General features: G+C 34.9%; 1 protein-coding gene across 2 annotated transcripts in view; it reads right to left on the bottom strand.

Annotated features, from left to right (window-relative positions):
* Positions 1–501: 501 nt before the first annotated feature.
* Positions 502–19352, bottom strand: part of LOC120771012 — a 160561-nt gene continuing 141710 nt past the window's right edge. The window contains exons 5-9 of one of the 2 annotated variants that reach the window (XR_005704947.1): positions 14005–14181; positions 12206–12319; positions 9728–9926; positions 9289–9661; positions 1030–1115 (exon numbers count right to left, since the gene is read on the bottom strand). Coding sequence is in view for 1 of the 2 variants with exons in the window: in XM_040098788.1 (XP_039954722.1) it covers positions 976–1115; positions 12206–12319; positions 14005–14181 (431 nt within the window). In the remaining variant the exon portion in view is untranslated. Of the gene's footprint in view, positions 1116–9288; positions 9662–9727; positions 9927–12205; positions 12320–14004; positions 14182–19352 lie in introns of both variants that reach the window. The other variant, XM_040098788.1, reaches the window with a different exon arrangement.

The following is a 19352-nucleotide window of genomic DNA, read 5'->3' as shown; positions in this document are numbered from 1 at the left end:
CACATTATATTACTAAATTATATAAATATTTATTATCTAAAGAGCTTAACTCGATATTAAAAAGTTTTGAATTTTTGCTTTATATTTTGATTTTTTTTAATATTTTATATTTTGATTATTGATTTTATATTTACATATATAGATTTTAAGGACATGATTAGCTAAGGATTTTTGCAAGTTTTAAATCAAATTATTTTTAATTATTATTTCTCTTTTGTATTTCTTACTTCATAAATATATACATAAACATTTACAAAATCCAAGATTTTCCAAAATTGTTATTGTTGTGTGAATCGCATATAAAAAGAAATAAAAATATATTTTTTTTTATTAAAAAATCTTAATCTAAAATATTTCGAAATTTTTCAAAAAAAAGTATTAAAAAATTACTATATTTCTGCTAAATTTACTTTTCAAATTTTCTATAACCATGATCTTTAGAAAAGCACAGACTTAACACACACATAAACTTGCAATAATTTTAATTTTTTACCATTTTCGTTTAATTAATTTGCTACAATTTCACACCCTCAATTTTTATACCGACACTCGGCTTATATGTTTATGTTTCATCGCTAAATCGTCTACTTCATATCATTTCTTTTTTACTATACCACTTTCTATGCTTACATTTACCGCGCACACCCACACCACCACACCACACAATTGCCCCACATTCACACTCATAAACGCCCAAGCACCCGTGAACCCATGACCAACTAACATTATGCCCGCTTACATTATGCCTTATTAGATGTTTTATTCAACTTAAATGCCTAGCCATATAAATACCTACAGTATGTATGTACTCGTATATACTCATGTGTGTTTTTGTTAGTAAACACGTGTTATTTCTGTGCAGCAGCGTCAAAAGGTTTTCGTGCACCAAAATACCGCTTCGCTCCTTAACTGCTGTGTGTTCCTCGCTGTTGTCGTTTTTGTGGCGCTTTTTGTTGTTGCTGCTCGTCAGCGTAATTATGCCAGGTTAACATGCACATATGTTTGTATTATTCGGTAAGCCATGGCTATTATGGCCGTAATGCCATGCAAATGCGTCTGATATGATTTAGTCGATCCGCCCACATGACCGTGATACATCGCTGCTGGATTATCACCTGTTGATACAAAACATAACATAAAGCGGTATTAAAATCAGAATTTTGTTTAGTAACACAGCAAAGCAGATTAATAGTCGCTAAATATGAGAGTGGCTAGCAAATGAGAGAATTACAACTAGATTATATGTTTTGTTTTTGTTTGTGTGAAATCAGGAAATATTTGGGCTAGCTTAGTTTTGAAATAATTACATTGATTACAGCTATTAGTTGTTATTTGGAATTTTTGGAGGAAATGTATTATATATAGATAAAGTGGATATTTTAATTGTTGCGAATGAAACTTTAAAAATGTATAACTTCCATGAAGAGTTTGAGCATTAAACAGAACCTGACTTAAGTCTTAATGCATAAAAGTTGCTACTTTATTTCAAATTGGTTATACAGTGATTAATCGCTGGTATTATTATTATTTTATTACGAGAGAGCACACGACTTCCCCAGTGTGTTCGCTTACTTTTCAAGCAGTAATATAATGTCCTCCTCTCACCCCTATGGAGTGCTACTGTACTTAACTTGCTAAAAATGACAAACGAACTCTGTAAACACTTCTCAAAGATTTGGGATTCCGATTCCAATTTTTTTACAGACCCTGTCGCAATCTGTTGCAGCAGTATAATAATTTAGTTCACCTAACGGTTGTATATGTCACCGAAAACTAATCGTGGTAGCTCAGTAAAATTAATATTTTTGCATCATATTTTGTGTTTTTTTTGCGAACTTTGACCTCATCAATTTTTCTATTATTTCCTTTAAATAAGTCATTAATGATCATGTTAAATAACAAAAATATTTACAACAATTTGAATAATTTTATTAATTCAAAACAAATTTGAAAATTTTCTTCAACGAAAGTTGATATTTGTGCAAAACAAGGATTGATAAAAAATATAAATGAGTTTAATTAATATTTACATTCAACGTTTAAGCTGTTTATTAGACTAGTAACATATTGAATCTTCCTTTCACTCTGGAACCAATTTTAATCGTCGGGGCATCGAATTTACTAAATTTTCAAGTACGCTTATGTCGATATCTGCTCATTTCTCAAAATGGCTTCTTTTAAGCTATCAAATTGTTGTCGAACTTCGTAAACGTTTGGGAAAAGAATGCTCCAAAAATCCACAATTGGATTCAGTTGTGGACTTATAGTTGGCCAATCCAACAACGGCATACTTTTCGACTCGAGAAATATCTTCGGATACCTTGCAACATTTATAGGGGCATTATCTTTTGTAAATATCCAGTCTTCGCTATGAAACCTTTTCGCAAATTATAAAAGTTCGCTTTCATTGGTCCGATTACGTCTACTCATACTTTTTTTTACAGCTTGCACCAACAGACAAGCAGACAGAATTTCAACTCGTTATATATCAGGTTGTTCAATAACTTTTGTCGTTTGATGAGAAAACACAATTTTATGATGCCCATCCCTGAAGTGAGAACCCGAAATGTCTGCAAAACCTTCAACAGGTGGTATTCAGAATTAATTGTTTTAGCATTTTGCAAGTAATCCACAAAACAAAATTCCTCTCACATCTCAAAAAACTGATGTCATAACCTTCTTGTCCGATTCACACCACTCTTTAGTCTCTTGTTTTGATTCAGGATCATGGTGATAGACCCAAGTCTCATTTATTGTGAAAACCGATGCACAAAATCCACTTCATCCCTTTTAAAACGCTCCAAATATTGCTGAGAAAGTCTCATTCGAATGTGTTTTTGTTCCATTGTTAGTGAATATGGCTCTCATTGTGCACAGCTTTCTAAAACGCAAAATTTCACTCATATACATATATGGCTCACACTGCCTAATGAGATGTGTAGAGCCTCTACTAAATCTCTTTCAGTCAATCGACGATCTACCAAAACCGTATCTTGTATTTTGGCTATAACTTCTGGTGTTGATGCGCTTTTTGGACGTCCTTTACGTAGATCGTCTCCAAGGCTTGTACGACCACGTTTAAATTCAGCAACCCTTCATTCTACTTTTCTAATTGCAGGTGAACAATCATTATACACGTTTAAAATTCATTCGTGAATTTCTCTTGGTGCCAAACTACCTTCCAAAATAAGAATTTTATCACTGTACGATAATCAATTTATTCCATTGTAAAAATATGATGTGACACGGCATCACTTAATGGCTTGTAAACGAAGAATGAGTTGGCAGATTGAAATGAAACTTCACATATGAAAGAAGAGTGTACCAACAAAACAAGACAATACAAGAATAGTCCCTTTTTCGACCGTATGACCAAAATTTGCTCAAATCGAGCCAAAACTATTCGGCCTTTGGTACCTAATCAGTAGACTCAATGCTTATAGTTGACTTTTTACCGAAAATATTGGTCTATGTGGGAGATATATAATTGAAATTCAGAGAGTATCCCTTCTTGATAATATTATGTCTGTGTGTCGCAAATGGTTTGAATCGGGTCAGTACTTCCTCAGCGCTATATATGTACATTATTTAATAATTTTCGAACCTCCGGGTTACTTTTGAAGGTACTTATCTTTCTGCAAGAGTATGTTCGGTTATACCCGAACTTAGCTCTTCTTTATTTCTTGACATACATATGTGGTTATACATAAAGTCAACTGTAAAGACAGAAAATCATTTGTGCTAAATTAGAGAGTTTCTAAGAAGTTTCAAATCATTTCAAAAAACTTGAGGGCGAAGTTGCCATATAGCATTACTTGAGATAAACTGAATTCTACGATAATTAGGTGAAATTGTGAACCATCTTTGACCATGCTCGTACTGCAGTTGTTTACTTATAAATGACTTGGTGACTGAATTTGACCTTGTAAAGGGCTAATGATCGACATATTCTTCTAAGGACACTGCACCAATTCGCAGCTTAGTAACAGAAAACATTTTACATTGTCCTAATTTTGTTAACATATTTTGCATGTTGCCAAATGTTTAAGGAATAGAAGCAACTGCACTGTTGAATGGATGTAGACCAAAAGCACCCATTTTCACCTTTTTGTAAGCTAAAGTAATACTAAACTAAAAGAGATAGAATGGTCGTTCAGGTTTTCTCTTTTTCTAACTAAAAGGAGAATGTACAGAAATGTTTAAGACATGTACATCAAGTCTTTTAAAGGACTCGGACCTGTGTTATTTTCCATTTTTCCGTGACTATTCGCCAAATTTCAGCATTTTAGCTCGGTTTGGTCCACAATGAGGAATACTCGTACCAAATGCCATCAATATATCTCGGTGTAAAGTCTTTCGGTTATCGTTTGTGCGAAGAGACGAAGAGTAGTAAAACAGAGATAACTGCCGTGACATATAAAATTAAAAAAATTTAACTTTGAATGACACGCATTCTCAACTCGTTGTTCGGAGTATAGACCAAAGTATTTTAAGTGTTTAATAAGAATTTGCAAATATTTAAGTTCCAAGCGGCAAACAAATACTAAAGCAATCCAATATTTACTTGAAACCAGAATATTTTCACAGTGTCTGCTCCGCAGCTGCCGCTGTGCGCGTACAAATATTTCGCAGCAACGCTGTTGTCATTGCGGTTTTGTCAATCGCCAATATATGGCAAGCAAAGTGTAAAATTACACGCACACACATACAAATATACACATATATACATGCATACGAATGTGTGTGTGCGTATCGATTACACGTGTATACACTTTTGAGAGTAATTTGCGCCGCTGTTGTCAGCGTTGTCGCGTTTGCTCGCCATCAACGCCGATGTCAACGCTTTGAACAAAACTATATGTACGTGTCTGTATGTATGTGACACATGTTATGGTGTGCGTATTTGCATGTGTGCGTTTATTTTACAGCCAAGCGACTGACTGACTGACTGCCGTGGCTGGTGTGGCACGCAGCAACATCACACGGACGCAGACAGACAATGCTGGGCTGCCGAGCATTTGCATTTGCGCTACACACACACTCAAGTAGGCATAACTGCTTAATGTAAGTTTTTCAGTTAGTGCGTCATGGTCGCCGTAGGCTTAGGTATTTGTGGCACGTGGCATGGCGTTAGCGCAGTTCATGGTTTTGCAATTTTCATAAATAACTTTTATTACTCGCGCAAGGAATGCGCGCTGAATGATGCTGGCTACGTGCATGTGGCAAGCAATTGCCGTAACAAACATCAACGACCGCAGCGGGCCAACACGCGGCAGCAAAAGCATTATAGTAAGCGCATTTGCAAACAACGGAAAAAATTCAATTCTCTTAAATATCCACCAACCACCGTTGCTGACAATTTAGCCTTTTCAACAACCGGAGCGCTTGCCGCTTTGCCACAACCGCAAACAACGTGCAACATTTAATATTTTAGTATTATTTTTATGTTGAACGTTTTATGTTGCCACATTTTATGTCACACAGATATGCGTAAGTTACTCGAAGTATATGCCAATGTACTTGTAACTGCACAACGGTACCTTTATGTCTATATAAATACGAGCAAACATTACATACATACGTGATACGATATTAATGGCAGCAAAATTTACGAGCAAAGTTTTTATAACAAATTTAGCTTCGCTCTGCGGAAACTAAAACAGTAATCTACTATGGGTTTTGGAAGACTTTTAGAGAATTGGTTGAGCTTGTGGCGCAAAGACAATACAAAATTTAACTTAGTTTGCAAAATATATTATTAACCGAATTTGCGCTTTATTGCGCTTGTTACATTGATCGTTGTTTGTATGGTAGATATGTATGTACATATATGCTTGAGTTTTCTTCGAAAGCTGTCGGCTTTTCTCCGACAATTATCTGTGTCCAAGTTAAAAAGGATTTGTATACAAAGACTTGGGCTTAATCTATCAATTTGAATAACAGCTTTATCTTATAGTGATCCTATATCGACGTTTCCAAGATATGAGATGCTTCATGGGAAAAAAGTGGCGTGGGAAAACTTTTTGAACGATATCTCAAAAACTGAGTGACCAATGACTGAGTGATTGACGGAACCCATTTCTAGATTTTCGGTTTATATTTGTTCGGTTTAGATACACGATATACGGACAGACAAGAGGGTTGACAACCGTACATAGCCAAACCGGCCCAACTTTTCATGCAAGAAATCTAAACCTAAGAAATATAAACCGAAAATTTAGAAATGGGTTTCCCTACTAGTTGCCGAATAACTTACGAACAATTGGAATCATACCACTCTCGGTGACCTATGCCAGTCAAGTTCATTGCAGTGAGACTACTTGGACCCGATTTGTCTTCGCCTTTCGTTAACTAACCCAGTTTTTCTCAGAAGAGTGGTATTACCATAAACGACTATATAAGCGAAGTCCTAAACTCCCATTTCACAACGCAATACTTCTCAAATAGTCAGAGTAATCTTTACTCTTACTAGAATAGCGAAACCAAAACGATGATCGGCCATAGCATCGTCGGAATCTAACTAAACACAGATCATTCTAGACGTATGGAACGCTTATGATGTTTCTTGAAAAGTGCACAAAGAACACCACATAAACCTTTCTAAGGTATATAGTATGTATACCATCCAAGCAATATCTGCTGGCAACATAAGCAAATAGTTCCTAAAATTCAGCGACAACATTAGAGGTTTGATATTATTCATATCTGAAGCGGTGTTTAAGAAGAAAAATCAAATCTTATTTGACAGAGAGAGTCAGGTTATGGCCGATCAAAGATCGCACGTAGACTGCTATATGTAATCCTTTGTGAAGCCATAGACAAAAAGAACTCCTGTTTCCGAACGTAAAAATTAGCAAAAGGCTTAGTAGCGAACATAAATTTGCACACGCGTTTAATTTCCATTCACGCCAGTTCGGTGGGATGTCTGAAACTATGCGCTCCCAAATATTTAAGATTTGACCTACCAAACGCGGGATAGTCAAGAAGGCAGTGTTGAATTGTTTTCACCGCATTTTCTTTCATACAGCTTCTGCAGATCAGTTCTGGTAGCATTCCCGACCTTACTGCTTGGACGCCAGTAGACCAATGTTCTATTAACAGCCTTACTGAAAAAAAGACATCACTAGATCTCTTCCAATAAATTTTGGGCCAAAAGAATTTTGCGACACTTTTGCCCAGCGCTGGCTAAGCTTTCGCAAAGCCCAGTTATCTAGTCGTAGAACGTAAGAGGATACGAGAGCACCGACACGCTCCAATTCTACCGATAGCGGTTCTAGGCAGCATTTTTTTGCTAGCTCATCAGATTTACAATTTTCTGCGATTGCGGTATGGTCAGGCTTGGCATCCATACAAGACACTGAATTCTATTGATAGCGAGGTTAGGCACTATTTGACCAACCTTCAACGTGTTTAACTCCTTCGAAGAATTTTAATAATTTTTTTTGCTTTCAATTAATTTATAAAGACTAAATGTAACACTTCCATGAACTACTTTGAAGTTATTACATACTTAGGTTATAAACTTTGAAAGTAATGAACTTACAGAAAAGATACTGAACGTATACTCCTCCGTTGCTCCTGTTGAATAATTAGTTCTATTCCTACCATATACATTCTAAGAAAAAATCACCTTGCAAAATTACTGCACGTTCGCATCATAAATCATCCTGAGTCGATGACGATTATTAAAGTGTACATATTCTGATTAGCAAGAGCTATAATAGTTAACATTAATAAGTCCATTAAGGCAGCTTCTAATACGGCCAAAGGCTAAAACATCTTGTTAGAACATCTGAGAGGAATATCTAATTTATGCTGCTTTTGTAGGGTTCTCTATTATCTTACTTACTTTAAACTCACTCCTACACATGCGCACACACTATATGAATGTAGAGCGTCCCAACACGCCTGAAGCTTTGCCTTGTGGTTAGAAATTCATACGCGCCTGTCATCATGCGTTGCATTACAAACGTGTCTATTGTCATAGAGACAGCTTGGACTCGCATGTTTGGCTTCATTCTGGCATTTCTTGGTACATGTTTATTTTTCCTATATCCATTATGTACGTTGACAGCAAGACGTTGTCTAAAATTCAATATATGTATGTGTAGGGACAAATTTACTTATAAAGGATGTCTTTTTAGAGGCTCAGATATCTTATTTGAAATTAATGTATGAAGCCATTAATCCTTTCGGTTAAATTTCGAAGTGCAAATTACTTCCACTTTTACTCTTCTTACTTGTAACTAAATAAAGTCCTTTGTACTCCGCAGCTGAAAAAAGAGTAATGTATCTGAACACTGACATGTTCTTTAAAATTGAGATTTTTATGCAAATTGATACTGTAGAAAATTGTCAAATTCGCCTTGACAACTTAACTCTAAGAAATGCTCTTCTTAAGAACACACGCTTTATGTGCAATATACATATATTTCATACATATGTGTACTAATTACATCGAAATCTCAGAGGCCTTAACCCCAAAGTATTTATTATAACTAATATACTCGCGAATTTGGGGCACAAATTGAAGTGAAAATTAGTCATAACATTGCACGAATGCCAAATTTATACTTGTTAAATATTTTTTAGAATCACCAGCAAATATTTAGTAAATTATCACAGTTCCATTTGGAATTCGTAGATATTAATTGGCGTGTTTATTTCCACTGCAGGTTTCGATTGTCATTCGCAGAATTTCCCAAATTAATTTCAAACTGACTGATTGAGTTTTGACTGCCTGCTACTGACCCTCAACGTGATACTGTCAGTCGGAGTTTGCTAAATGAAATGGCTTAATTCAATTAATCCGTATACGCGTAGCTATATTATAGTTTAGTGAAAGAGTAATCGAGGTTTTTGGATAAAATTGAAATGGCAATGGCGAAAGTGTCAAAAACAGTCCATTTAGATACAATTGATGAAAGTTTTTACTTGTGTGGTACATATGTATTCATTTTTTATATATACATATATGATATACCTACATTACAAGATGATTGTAAATATCTTCCAATTTAATAATTGGGAACAGGAAAGTTTATCCTGAGAATTGCCGAATAAATCATTTAAACTAAATTGTTTGGAACTCTGTTCCTAAATACTCACAGAGTAACTATAACGGAAGTCCTTTTAGACGCGTGGTTTTCAACGGGACAATAAAAAATCGGAGTCGTTCTTTCTGACAGCTGTTATTTGATTTATACTTAGTTTGGTGTGTCACTTTATGTATGAATGAAGAATGAACATACTCCTGAAAAACGTATGCAAATCGTGAAAATTTCTTACCAAAATAGTGATTGGCGAGCTGCGTCCAGTATTTGGTACATTATCGCCCTGCAGAGTCTGTAATTCGAGCAACCATGGATTGGTAATGCACCACTGTATCAGTGCAAACGGAAGGCACTGTAAAGCAGAGTATGGCAGAAGACTCGAATGAATCCAACCGCCGTCGTTCTCAAAAATTGGAGCTTTACCCAAACACTTTATCTAAGATTTTGCGGAAGATTCTTGGTCCAAATCATGCAAGAGTTGAAGCCCAACGGCCTTCAATGGCCTTGCACGTTCGGTGAATAGGTCCAAAACGAGATGTCCACTGATTCCGGTTTTCACAAGAACATTTTGTTCAGCGATGGAGCTCTTTTTTGGTTTAATGGGTATGCTAGTAAAGTAAACTCTCACGTTTAAGATGATGATTACTCGCAGGCCATTATAGAGGCAGCCTTACCTTCTCAGAAAGTCACTCTTTGGTCAAACATGATGATTAAAGACTTTTCCGTGCCACAAATGAGTGATGTTTATGTTGACAACGTTTGGTTCGCAAAATTCGGTGCTACACGTCATACAGCCAACAACAATCAATTTATTGAAGGAAACTTTTGGTGAGCGCTTATCTTACTTTGTGAACCTGTGGCACGGTCTCCAAACTATTTTTTGTGGGGTTATCTGATTATTTTTAAAACATAATGGCAAATTCTTATCTTTATAATTAAATTAAATTTTTGGCAATATCTTTTTGGTGTTCACATATATAAAAAGGCACATTTTACTAAAAATTTTAAAACTATTTATATATAGAAATAATTGCCAAAAACATATTTCTTTACCAGTCACAAAGGATATGCCCTTAAATGACTTTTTATATTTAACTCTCCTGGAAAGAGGCTTTAAATCTACTGTACTTTAATCTTGAAGTATGTTAATAAATCGTCTGATTATTCTACTAAATCCCAGACCTACTTAAAGTCATATATATAGCTGCTGTTATTATTGTTGTCTTTTGGTTGAACTAATTTTTCCACATATAAAAAAGATTTACTCCCACTAGGGTAAAAGGTGGTACACGTATGCCAACATTTCTTCTTTTTTTCTTTTCTTTTCACACATTTCTCCTCTCGCGTCCTCCTGCCGCGTCACGTACTTGCTGCCCTTATATGCACACATACTAGCCTTATATACATACGTATATATATGTGTGTGTTGGCGCTTTTTGGCCACTTGAGAAATTTCTTTGCTGGCGCATAGACACTCACGTCATTTGCAATTATCGCCACAAGTGCAGTCGGCGCATCAATGACAGGTGTTGAGAAGCTGTTTAATTTATTGGCAACACAAGTCGAGCTATTTAGTGGAGACTTGTTGCTGCTTGTTGTTGTGCGCAATTGAGTTTGGCTATGTAATGCAATTTCGCTCTCGTCTGGCAATTGTATTGGCACGTGACAGGAACACGCTTGCTTTTTTTTTTACTATTTTTCTATTTAAGAATACTTGTCAGCATGTATTAAAGAAGGCGTTGGTACTATTTTAAGAACTACGTCTAGAAAAGTAGACAAATACTGATTTTACGAAAAGAAAATTATAAAAGCGACGGAATAATTTATCCTTATGTACTTTAAGAACTGGCTAGATAATGGCCATGGTCACAAAACAATTTCACGTTCGATATTCCTACGAGGTACATCAATCATCGCCGGCTTATTAGCATAGACCATAGACTTGACATAGCAGGAAATAGTGTAACGGTGTCATGACCGAGGCGCCCATTTGACTGGACCATTTCTTGAGATAACACATTCACCAAACTTGGTTTTCAATAAATCGATTGGGACATTCGCTGTTGAAGCCGCACATTAATTCTATATCATTCAGTTCGGCCAAAAATGTTCGCGGTAGCGACTCCCATTCACAGAAACGTGCCGGTTTTGATCATCATGGAAGAAGTACGGCCCAATGACGCCGCCGGCCTACAAGCCACACCAAACTGTTCTTGCTTTGTTAAAAAAAAAACGTTTATAGCTCCCTATTGAAAACCCTATAATTTACACAGTTTAACATCTGTTGCATCCCAATTTATATTTTACTTAGCATTTGCTCTATTGAACAACTTTAAATATTGTTCAAAGCGCATGAAATCTCCATAAACGGCTTTTAAATCTCATCAGCCTATTCGACTTTCCCATAGCTAACTTAGGCGTCATCAAAGATCTCTGGGTAATTCCCTTCGAACCAACGCCTCTTAGATGTCTACCCGTTGGCTAAATAACATTGCTTTCATAAAATTTTCATTTTATGTTAAATGGCCTATTCTAAAGATGGTTTTCGGTAGGGTTCTCAACCCAAGATAATGGCTAACCTTACTCAGAACAAGCGCTTATTAACTTCTTCTATTTGAAAATCGATATTCTGAATCTCTTAGCAACTTTCGCAGCCACACACTTTCCGACTCTATCTATGGGCGGATCTATGGGATTTATTGATAAGAACCCAATGGTATCTTGTATGCTAATGAGCAGCACTCATGAAAGTTTTTGAGCTTCATAGTAAGTATAATATTTTCTGGCGTTATGTACCACCAAAAGACCGTAAGGAACATAATGAGCTTGACTATGGTGTTCTAGAGATAGAGCACTATATGTGGTAAAATTCTCCATATTTTACTAATGACGACTCTGCAGCAGTATAGCAATCAATGTCATCCTTGCTCTGTCCTCAATATTATTCTTCCATGAAAGCATTCTGTTTAGAAGGAGCCCTGTGCGGCTTTCGGAAATTACTTACGACGCTAAGGTATCCTTGTTTCAATTCGTATACAGTACTCATGATTAAAGGAGTATTCGACTTCTTAAAATATGTGATATGGATAGTAGGCTTTTATTGTACAATGTTTCGGTATCTTTGCAAAATATACATATATCTTTTCTCTCACCTTTGAAAATATGCACCAACACACTTGCAGGTTGTGTATTACTGGCTACGCAGGTAAAATTTCCGGAATGCTCACGGCGTGTGCGTTGTATTGTTAACTCCGATGATTGGAAATCTGTGAGATATGAAGGAAAAATAGTTAGAAATATTATCTTTTTTAATTTTTTTATATATTATGACACTAATTTTAGACAATAGTTTACTTATTTTGATTTAAGAAAACCACAGAAGGACCGAGGACCTGTTCAAAATACTATCAATATATACATATATGTAGGGCTGTTTAAGGTCATTGGACGCTCGAAAACAGTTCTTGTTCTATTCGTGATCACTTATCGCCACACTCTTGTACCAGCATGCTGTATCCTACCAATTGCTTTGCAAAATGGCTAGCATGTGTTATGCAAATGCGTCGAGGAAAAGCGGAAGTGATAGTTGATTGACGCAAGTGCTGCTGCTTATCCGTATACCCGCAGTGGCGTGTATATGCAAATTCATAGCCCTCGTGGCATACAAAATATTGAATTTCAACTCGGCTGTGCTCTCGATATGAGAAAATGCACTTCATAGCGCAAATATGTGAAATTGTATATAAAATAATCGTAAAGTGTGGTTATTGTTTGCGCACGGAAATGAAAGCAAACACATTTGTTGCATCACTTAAGGCGAATCTAGGTATTTATGCGTGTATGTAGATGTTTTAACTTGTACACAAAAATGTGAAATAGTCAACTAGTGAGGAAAAGTGTGGGTTAAAATATGAATTTGCTGACTAGTAGCGAAGTGTTCCGAAAAGCACTAGACTTGTAGCAATTTTTCGATGAGTTGATGCAGAAAGAGGGCAAAGTTGTATCAGGGAACCAATATTTTTTTTATAAAAGCGTATTTTGTAATTCAAAAGTGACTTAAAATTCAAGTTAAAATTTTTTCTGAGTATATGATTTGAAATAAAACAATTCGTTACTTATTGTGAGCTAGTATGAGACTTGTATATTTTTTTTCGAAATCGGCACGTAAATACTCATAATTAAAAGCTACTGCTTGCAACTAGTAGTGTACTAGTTTTGAAGTAGTTTATTAATAGATATTTTCACTGCTGAGCATGTAGCGCTATGCTTGTGTATGTATATAGAAGACTGCACGGTATTTGTGTTAATAATAAAATTAATGGCACTTATTTACGAATAATATCTACTCTGTATATAAAATTCTTTTAAATAATAATACTAAAAACTAATTTCAAATAAATTTTTATTTTTCAAATACTGATGCTTCAATTATACAAAAGCAATTACTTTCTGATTAAACTGATGATTTAGTCTTCTGGACTTGAACATTTTATATGCAATAATGATAATTAAAATTTTTTGACTGTCAATCACAAAATGAGGCCGTAATCGCTATGCAAAAATAGTTAGAAAGGTGTATACCGCCACGATGTAGCCTGGGTTCGTTGACATTTTTGACTAACAAAAAAAAATTTTTCTTCTAACGATGGCCGTCACTTGGCAATAGTAGATATTTTTCTGATAAAAATATTTTTTTTGTAAGAAAAAGTCTTCATAAATCGGCTGGTAAGTCACTTCAACTGCTGAATACTACAGCTAGATCAAAGAGAATGCCAAAAATGTTGGGATTATTTAATAACAAAAATTTTGTTCAACTTGAGTGTTTTTGGAGACTCAAGCGATAATTAATTATTAATACAAAATTATAAACAATTTTATTAGCAACTCCCTCATTCATTGAAAAATAATCGATTATATACTTATATCATACTTATTCACAAAATTCACTCACCTGGCTCCGTCGAAACATTGATGCCCCGATCACTGTCATAGTTGATCATGCGGTTGTCATGATACCAGAATATGAACTCGGACGCCTCCGTATTCTGCACGACGCGACATTGCAGGCGCAGCGTAGAGCCCGGTGTCAGATAGCGTATTGGCGGTCCAGAGATTTCAGCACGCGCTTCTAAGCGAATTGAATGTGCGATGTAGCAATAGAAGTGAAATAACGACAAAAAGTTAATTGCAAATTCCAGGCACATTGCCGCCGGCCAATTGAAGTTGAGTTGATTTTGTTGATTATTGTTGCAATACAAATGTTGTTTGTTGTCGCATTGGTTGTTGTACCAGCAAGCAGCATCATTGAAAATTGCAGTGGCGTGTCACGAGCGCCGTAAAATTGAAATGAAAATTGGTTTGCGAAAATTAGTGTTTGTTAGTTATTAATACATGTGAATATATACACATATATATAGTATATATACATATGTATATACCACCAGCACATATGCATATAAACCTATACATATATGCAGTTTTTGACTGGCTTATGCCTTTGCAATTGTCATTTTGTTAGCGACAGCTTAAACTGGTAAAATCGACTTTGCGCTGATTGCTGCCACCAACGCCCACCGTGAAATATAGCTATAATACCATTAATTAAATATCACCGCTTCCAGTTATTATGTCGCACAATACGTGAGGATTTAGCACACAAATGCAATTATTTAATGCAAAAAGATATTCACGGCCTCGTGTAGCTGTAATCCGCTTAGCTAAGTTGCCAATTCATTTATAAACGAAATAAAATTTTTTTGTTGCTGTTTTAGTTATTTGTTGCTTTAAATACTCGAATGCTGTTTTTGTTTTAATTATAATTTCCCCTAAAGCCGATATTTGATTATATCGTGCGCAAGAAATGACTTTTGATCCCGTCAATTTCAACCAAATATGATGATAATCTTTGTGCTTTCAATAAATATTTATATTTCTCTAATTAAAATATTGACAGTCATTTAATTGAAACACAAACAAACATACAAGCAAACTTGCAAATGATCCGAAGGTTACAGATTTTAGTTGTATAGCATGGAATTTTCTAAAAAGATAGCTGTCAACCCAGCCGTCAAACCAGCTGTCAAGGCTTACACATGTTTTTGACATTTTTGTTTAATATAGCTTGGATGATTATCATGTAAAGACAGAATTTAAAACCAATAAAATGAATGTCTAAAGCTTCGGTTCTGTGCAACAAACACACAAAGGTCGCTACATATGACAAAAATGTGACAGATTTCAGTCTGAAGTCGATATTGCAGTGAGAATCACCAGGCTTGGAGAGCTCTAATGAGATCTAAATATCATTTGCCGCTAAAACCAATTTTATGTAATTTGCGGTACAGCAACCTAAATTCAGGCTTTTATATGCAGCTCATAACGTCATAGGTTTATTTTGACAAAGTTTCGGTTTCCGAAACATAAAAAGAAATGGCAAAATCACTGCAGTAAAGATCTAACTCAATATCAATGTATTGTGTTAATACTATGTTGAAATATGTATATATATATATTTAATGAAAATCAATTTTACAGATAATTTTACAGATTTCCAGATGATACAGAATTAGCTAGCTCTTAGAAATGTCCCAGCAGAGCTGCGAGCATTAAGCGGTTGCTTAAAAATGTCTATCCTATTCGGGCATAAAAGTTAATTTGGCAAAAATGTTAATATTCTGCCATATATACTTCTTAAGACCTGAAGCATGTCAGGTTATTAAACGCATCAATATCCCAAGCTCATCAAGGAGTAACATACTACAACCCAAGAACCATCCAAAACTTGTTTTTAGTTTGAGATGCCACTATGATTTTTATTTATTCTTTGTTTAAAGTATTTGTAGGAGAAAAGAGAAATCAAATCAAGAATTCTGAGTTTAAAAATTTCTTTAAAGTGAAGTGAAAAGTGGAGGAAGACAAAAGGAAATATTTCGGTATTAAAGAATGATTAAATTTATACCCAATATATCGAGAGAACACACCACTGCTTTAATTAAACTGAAAATGCCTGTATACACTTTGGTTTTTTTTAATAATTTTATTTAGAACAATAAATTTATATTTTATAAAGTTATTAATAATAAATATCGTCGAGTGGGGCGGCGAGACTCCAATTCCGAAGACGATTTGCCGGTGCTGGCAATCGAGTTCACGCGAATTGTGGTAGAATTGAATAATCGAGGTAGAGTGGCGTGAGGTATTGACGCGGCGTATTGTATACGCGATTGATAATTGGAGATATCACTAACTTTGAGATGGACTCAAAAATGATGGATGATGGATACAAAAATGAAGAAAACGTGCTTGTAACTATTTTCGAAAATATGCTCCGAATGTCAAACTATATTTATGTGCACAATTTGATTGAAATTTCAAAAATTGTCCAAATCCAATCGAAACTGTTCAAGTGCCTATGTACCGAATATGTGGATCGATCAATATATGGGATATGCATTAATCGGATTAATACTCACATGAGCCCCTATATTCCTAATATAAAGATTTTCGAACTTCCAGGTGGCTTTATACTGGAAATGTCGGTCAGTATTTGAGTTATATCGCTGAAACTTGCAGAACATGTTTTAGTCATAACAGTATATATTTCTGCTTAAAATATATGTATGCATTTAGGCGAAAACTTGACCTATCTCCCTGATAACTTTTACCAGGATATTCGAACATATGACTGATTTTGTTCCATATGAATGTTGATTGTATGTGAGGTATTTTAATGAAACCCAGGGAATATTTTTTTTGTATGTGACATGGTAATAGTTAATGTAGAAAATTGGGTCGACCCCCAATTCCCATAATAATGTTTGCTATTATAACAAATCGAATGCCAAATATGCCAGTATGAGAGTTATATACAGTAAATGTATTTATATAATTGGATTCCGTTCCTCTAGTTGACGTTTTACATCAAGGCCAGGTGTTTCCCTGGCGTTGATTCTTGCCAGTTTCAAGAGTATACAATGTTCGGTTTCACTCGAACATAGCCCTTCCTTACTTCTTATTTTGCAGAGCTGAAAATCTTTATAAAAAATAACTTTCCACTTTCTACAATTATAAATCAGATTGAAATATAGAGAAAGAATATTTTTGAGTTTTGGTTATAAAATGATAAATGGTTTATCTGCTACCGGAAGCTTAAAACTTGAAGCATACATAAATCTATATTAATTGAACAAAGAAGTGAGATAATGCACCATCTCATACCGCATTGGTTATTCGTAAACATTTCGCCACATTTTGATTTACCTTCGTGTAACTTCTGGCTATTTAGCAAATTCACATGAACACTCAGAGGACACTATTTTGACTCAATTGAGGATATAAAAGCTCAATCGCAGCAGGGTCTGATGGTCATCACGACGGAGGATTTTTTCAAGTGCTATGATGACTGGAAAATTCCTTGGCATAAATATATTATAGCCGGAGATGAAATGGACAAAGTCCATATTTCAATTTGATAACAGTAGGACCTGATCTGCTTGTTGAGCTGAGTTCATTTAGCGACATCCGACTGTCTGTATATATGCGAAATAATCTCTTAGTTTTGGCGATAACGATCTCCAATTTTCAACACGTTTTTTCTCCAATTATTTGCTTATTTGCATAAACCATCAGTATGGAAATATTTTTTATTTGACGAGATATCATCACAAAAGTTAGCATAGATGAATTTAATGCTACAATTTCCGAAAAATTTTGTAGGTGCCATAAAAACTGGTCGATAAAAATCAAGATTTATTACGGAATCATTTCATTCATTTATTTGTCAAACTTATTCTTTTTTCGTTGTAACCTAAGTTACATTTTTTTCTTTTTCTGAATAAAGTATTAACTGGAAATAAATTATTCTTGAATTTTGAAAAGAACCTTTAACCTTCAATTAAAATATTATAGAAGTTTCTTTATGTATTTTCTTGAAAGCATATCGTTAACCAAATGCAAAATAACGTAACATTACTTTTCATAAGTTAACACGTGAAGGAAAAACGATATTACACTTATATGAAACAAAATTCAATATTTTGGTTATAAATTGGTTATTATTAATGGCTATATAATGGTTACGTCTGGTACCGGAAGCTTAAAATTTATTGCATACATATATGCAATATGATGTAGTGAATCGTAAGCAACAAAAGACTCAATTTCGAGTTTTTGGTTATACGTTTTTTTTTGCATTTTAGGTGGCGATATGTAAAAAATACATTTGATAATTTTTCTTTCACAATATTTAACAATGAAATAAATTTAATTCAAAGAATTATTATTGTGATTATTATCTTTATGAAATATATCTATATGTACATATTTGTATATCAAAGTAAGTTTTGATTTTCCAAATTACATTGTTTCATAAAGAATATTATTTACAAACGCCCAACAATGGCGGAAATATGCAGAATAGGTGCAAATCATGAAACTATTTCGCATTTTGCCTGAAAATTACAATGAATGTTTAGGGAGCCAGCCAACGTAACTACGTTGTTAGTTTAATTGCAAATTATATAAAACAATAGGGGGGAATGTAGAGCCGGGCAGCAGTGTTGCTGTAAATGCATGCGGACCTATGCACATGGCGAAGGCACGTGAGCGCCATTGTGTGCGCTTCATTAACGCAACTTTAATTGCCAAGCGTATAAAATGCTAATGTCCGTCCATGCTATGCCAAACCGATTGCATTATGCATTTGTTGGTGTTTTTGTATTTACTTAAAATACGCCATTGTTATTTATGTAGCATACTTTATGGCGTTATAGCATATTCATTAGATTTAACAAAAATGCACGCATATTAATACAGCAACAGCCGCTAGTGTGTGGGTACTTGCTGTATAGGTGTGTGTTTGTTATGTAGGTGTGTGTTTGTTGTATAGGTGTGTTTTTATTGTATAGGTGGGTGCTTTGACTGGAAGTGTGTGTGTGTGTGTGTGCGTGGAGGTTGTTTGACAATGAATTATATTTACGAGGCCGCGCTGCTTATTCGAATTATAGTTCGCATTTAGTTCCGAACATTAGGGCTTCTAATGCAACCAAGCACAAAATAATATCGTAATAATAATAAATTTGAATCTCAAAACAACAAAAACAGCAACTGGTAGAGGCTTACTTGTATGCTTTAATGAGCACACACATAGATAATTTATACAATAAAATTTATTACAAATTTAAATAGAAATTTAAATGCCTGTAAAAGTGCACAGTTGAGGGTGCGCTTAACCCCAGCACGAGCCCACTCTGCTCTTCCGCCATCGCATGGCTGCTTGCTAGGGCGCTCATGGCCACAAAT

The sequence above is a fragment of the Bactrocera tryoni genome, chromosome 3, assembly GCF_016617805.1.
Source record: "Bactrocera tryoni isolate S06 chromosome 3, CSIRO_BtryS06_freeze2, whole genome shotgun sequence".
Lineage (NCBI taxonomy): Eukaryota > Metazoa > Arthropoda > Insecta > Diptera > Tephritidae > Bactrocera > Bactrocera tryoni.
The sequence above is the reverse complement of the archived record's forward strand: the minus strand, read 5'-3'. Positions and strand labels throughout refer to the sequence as shown.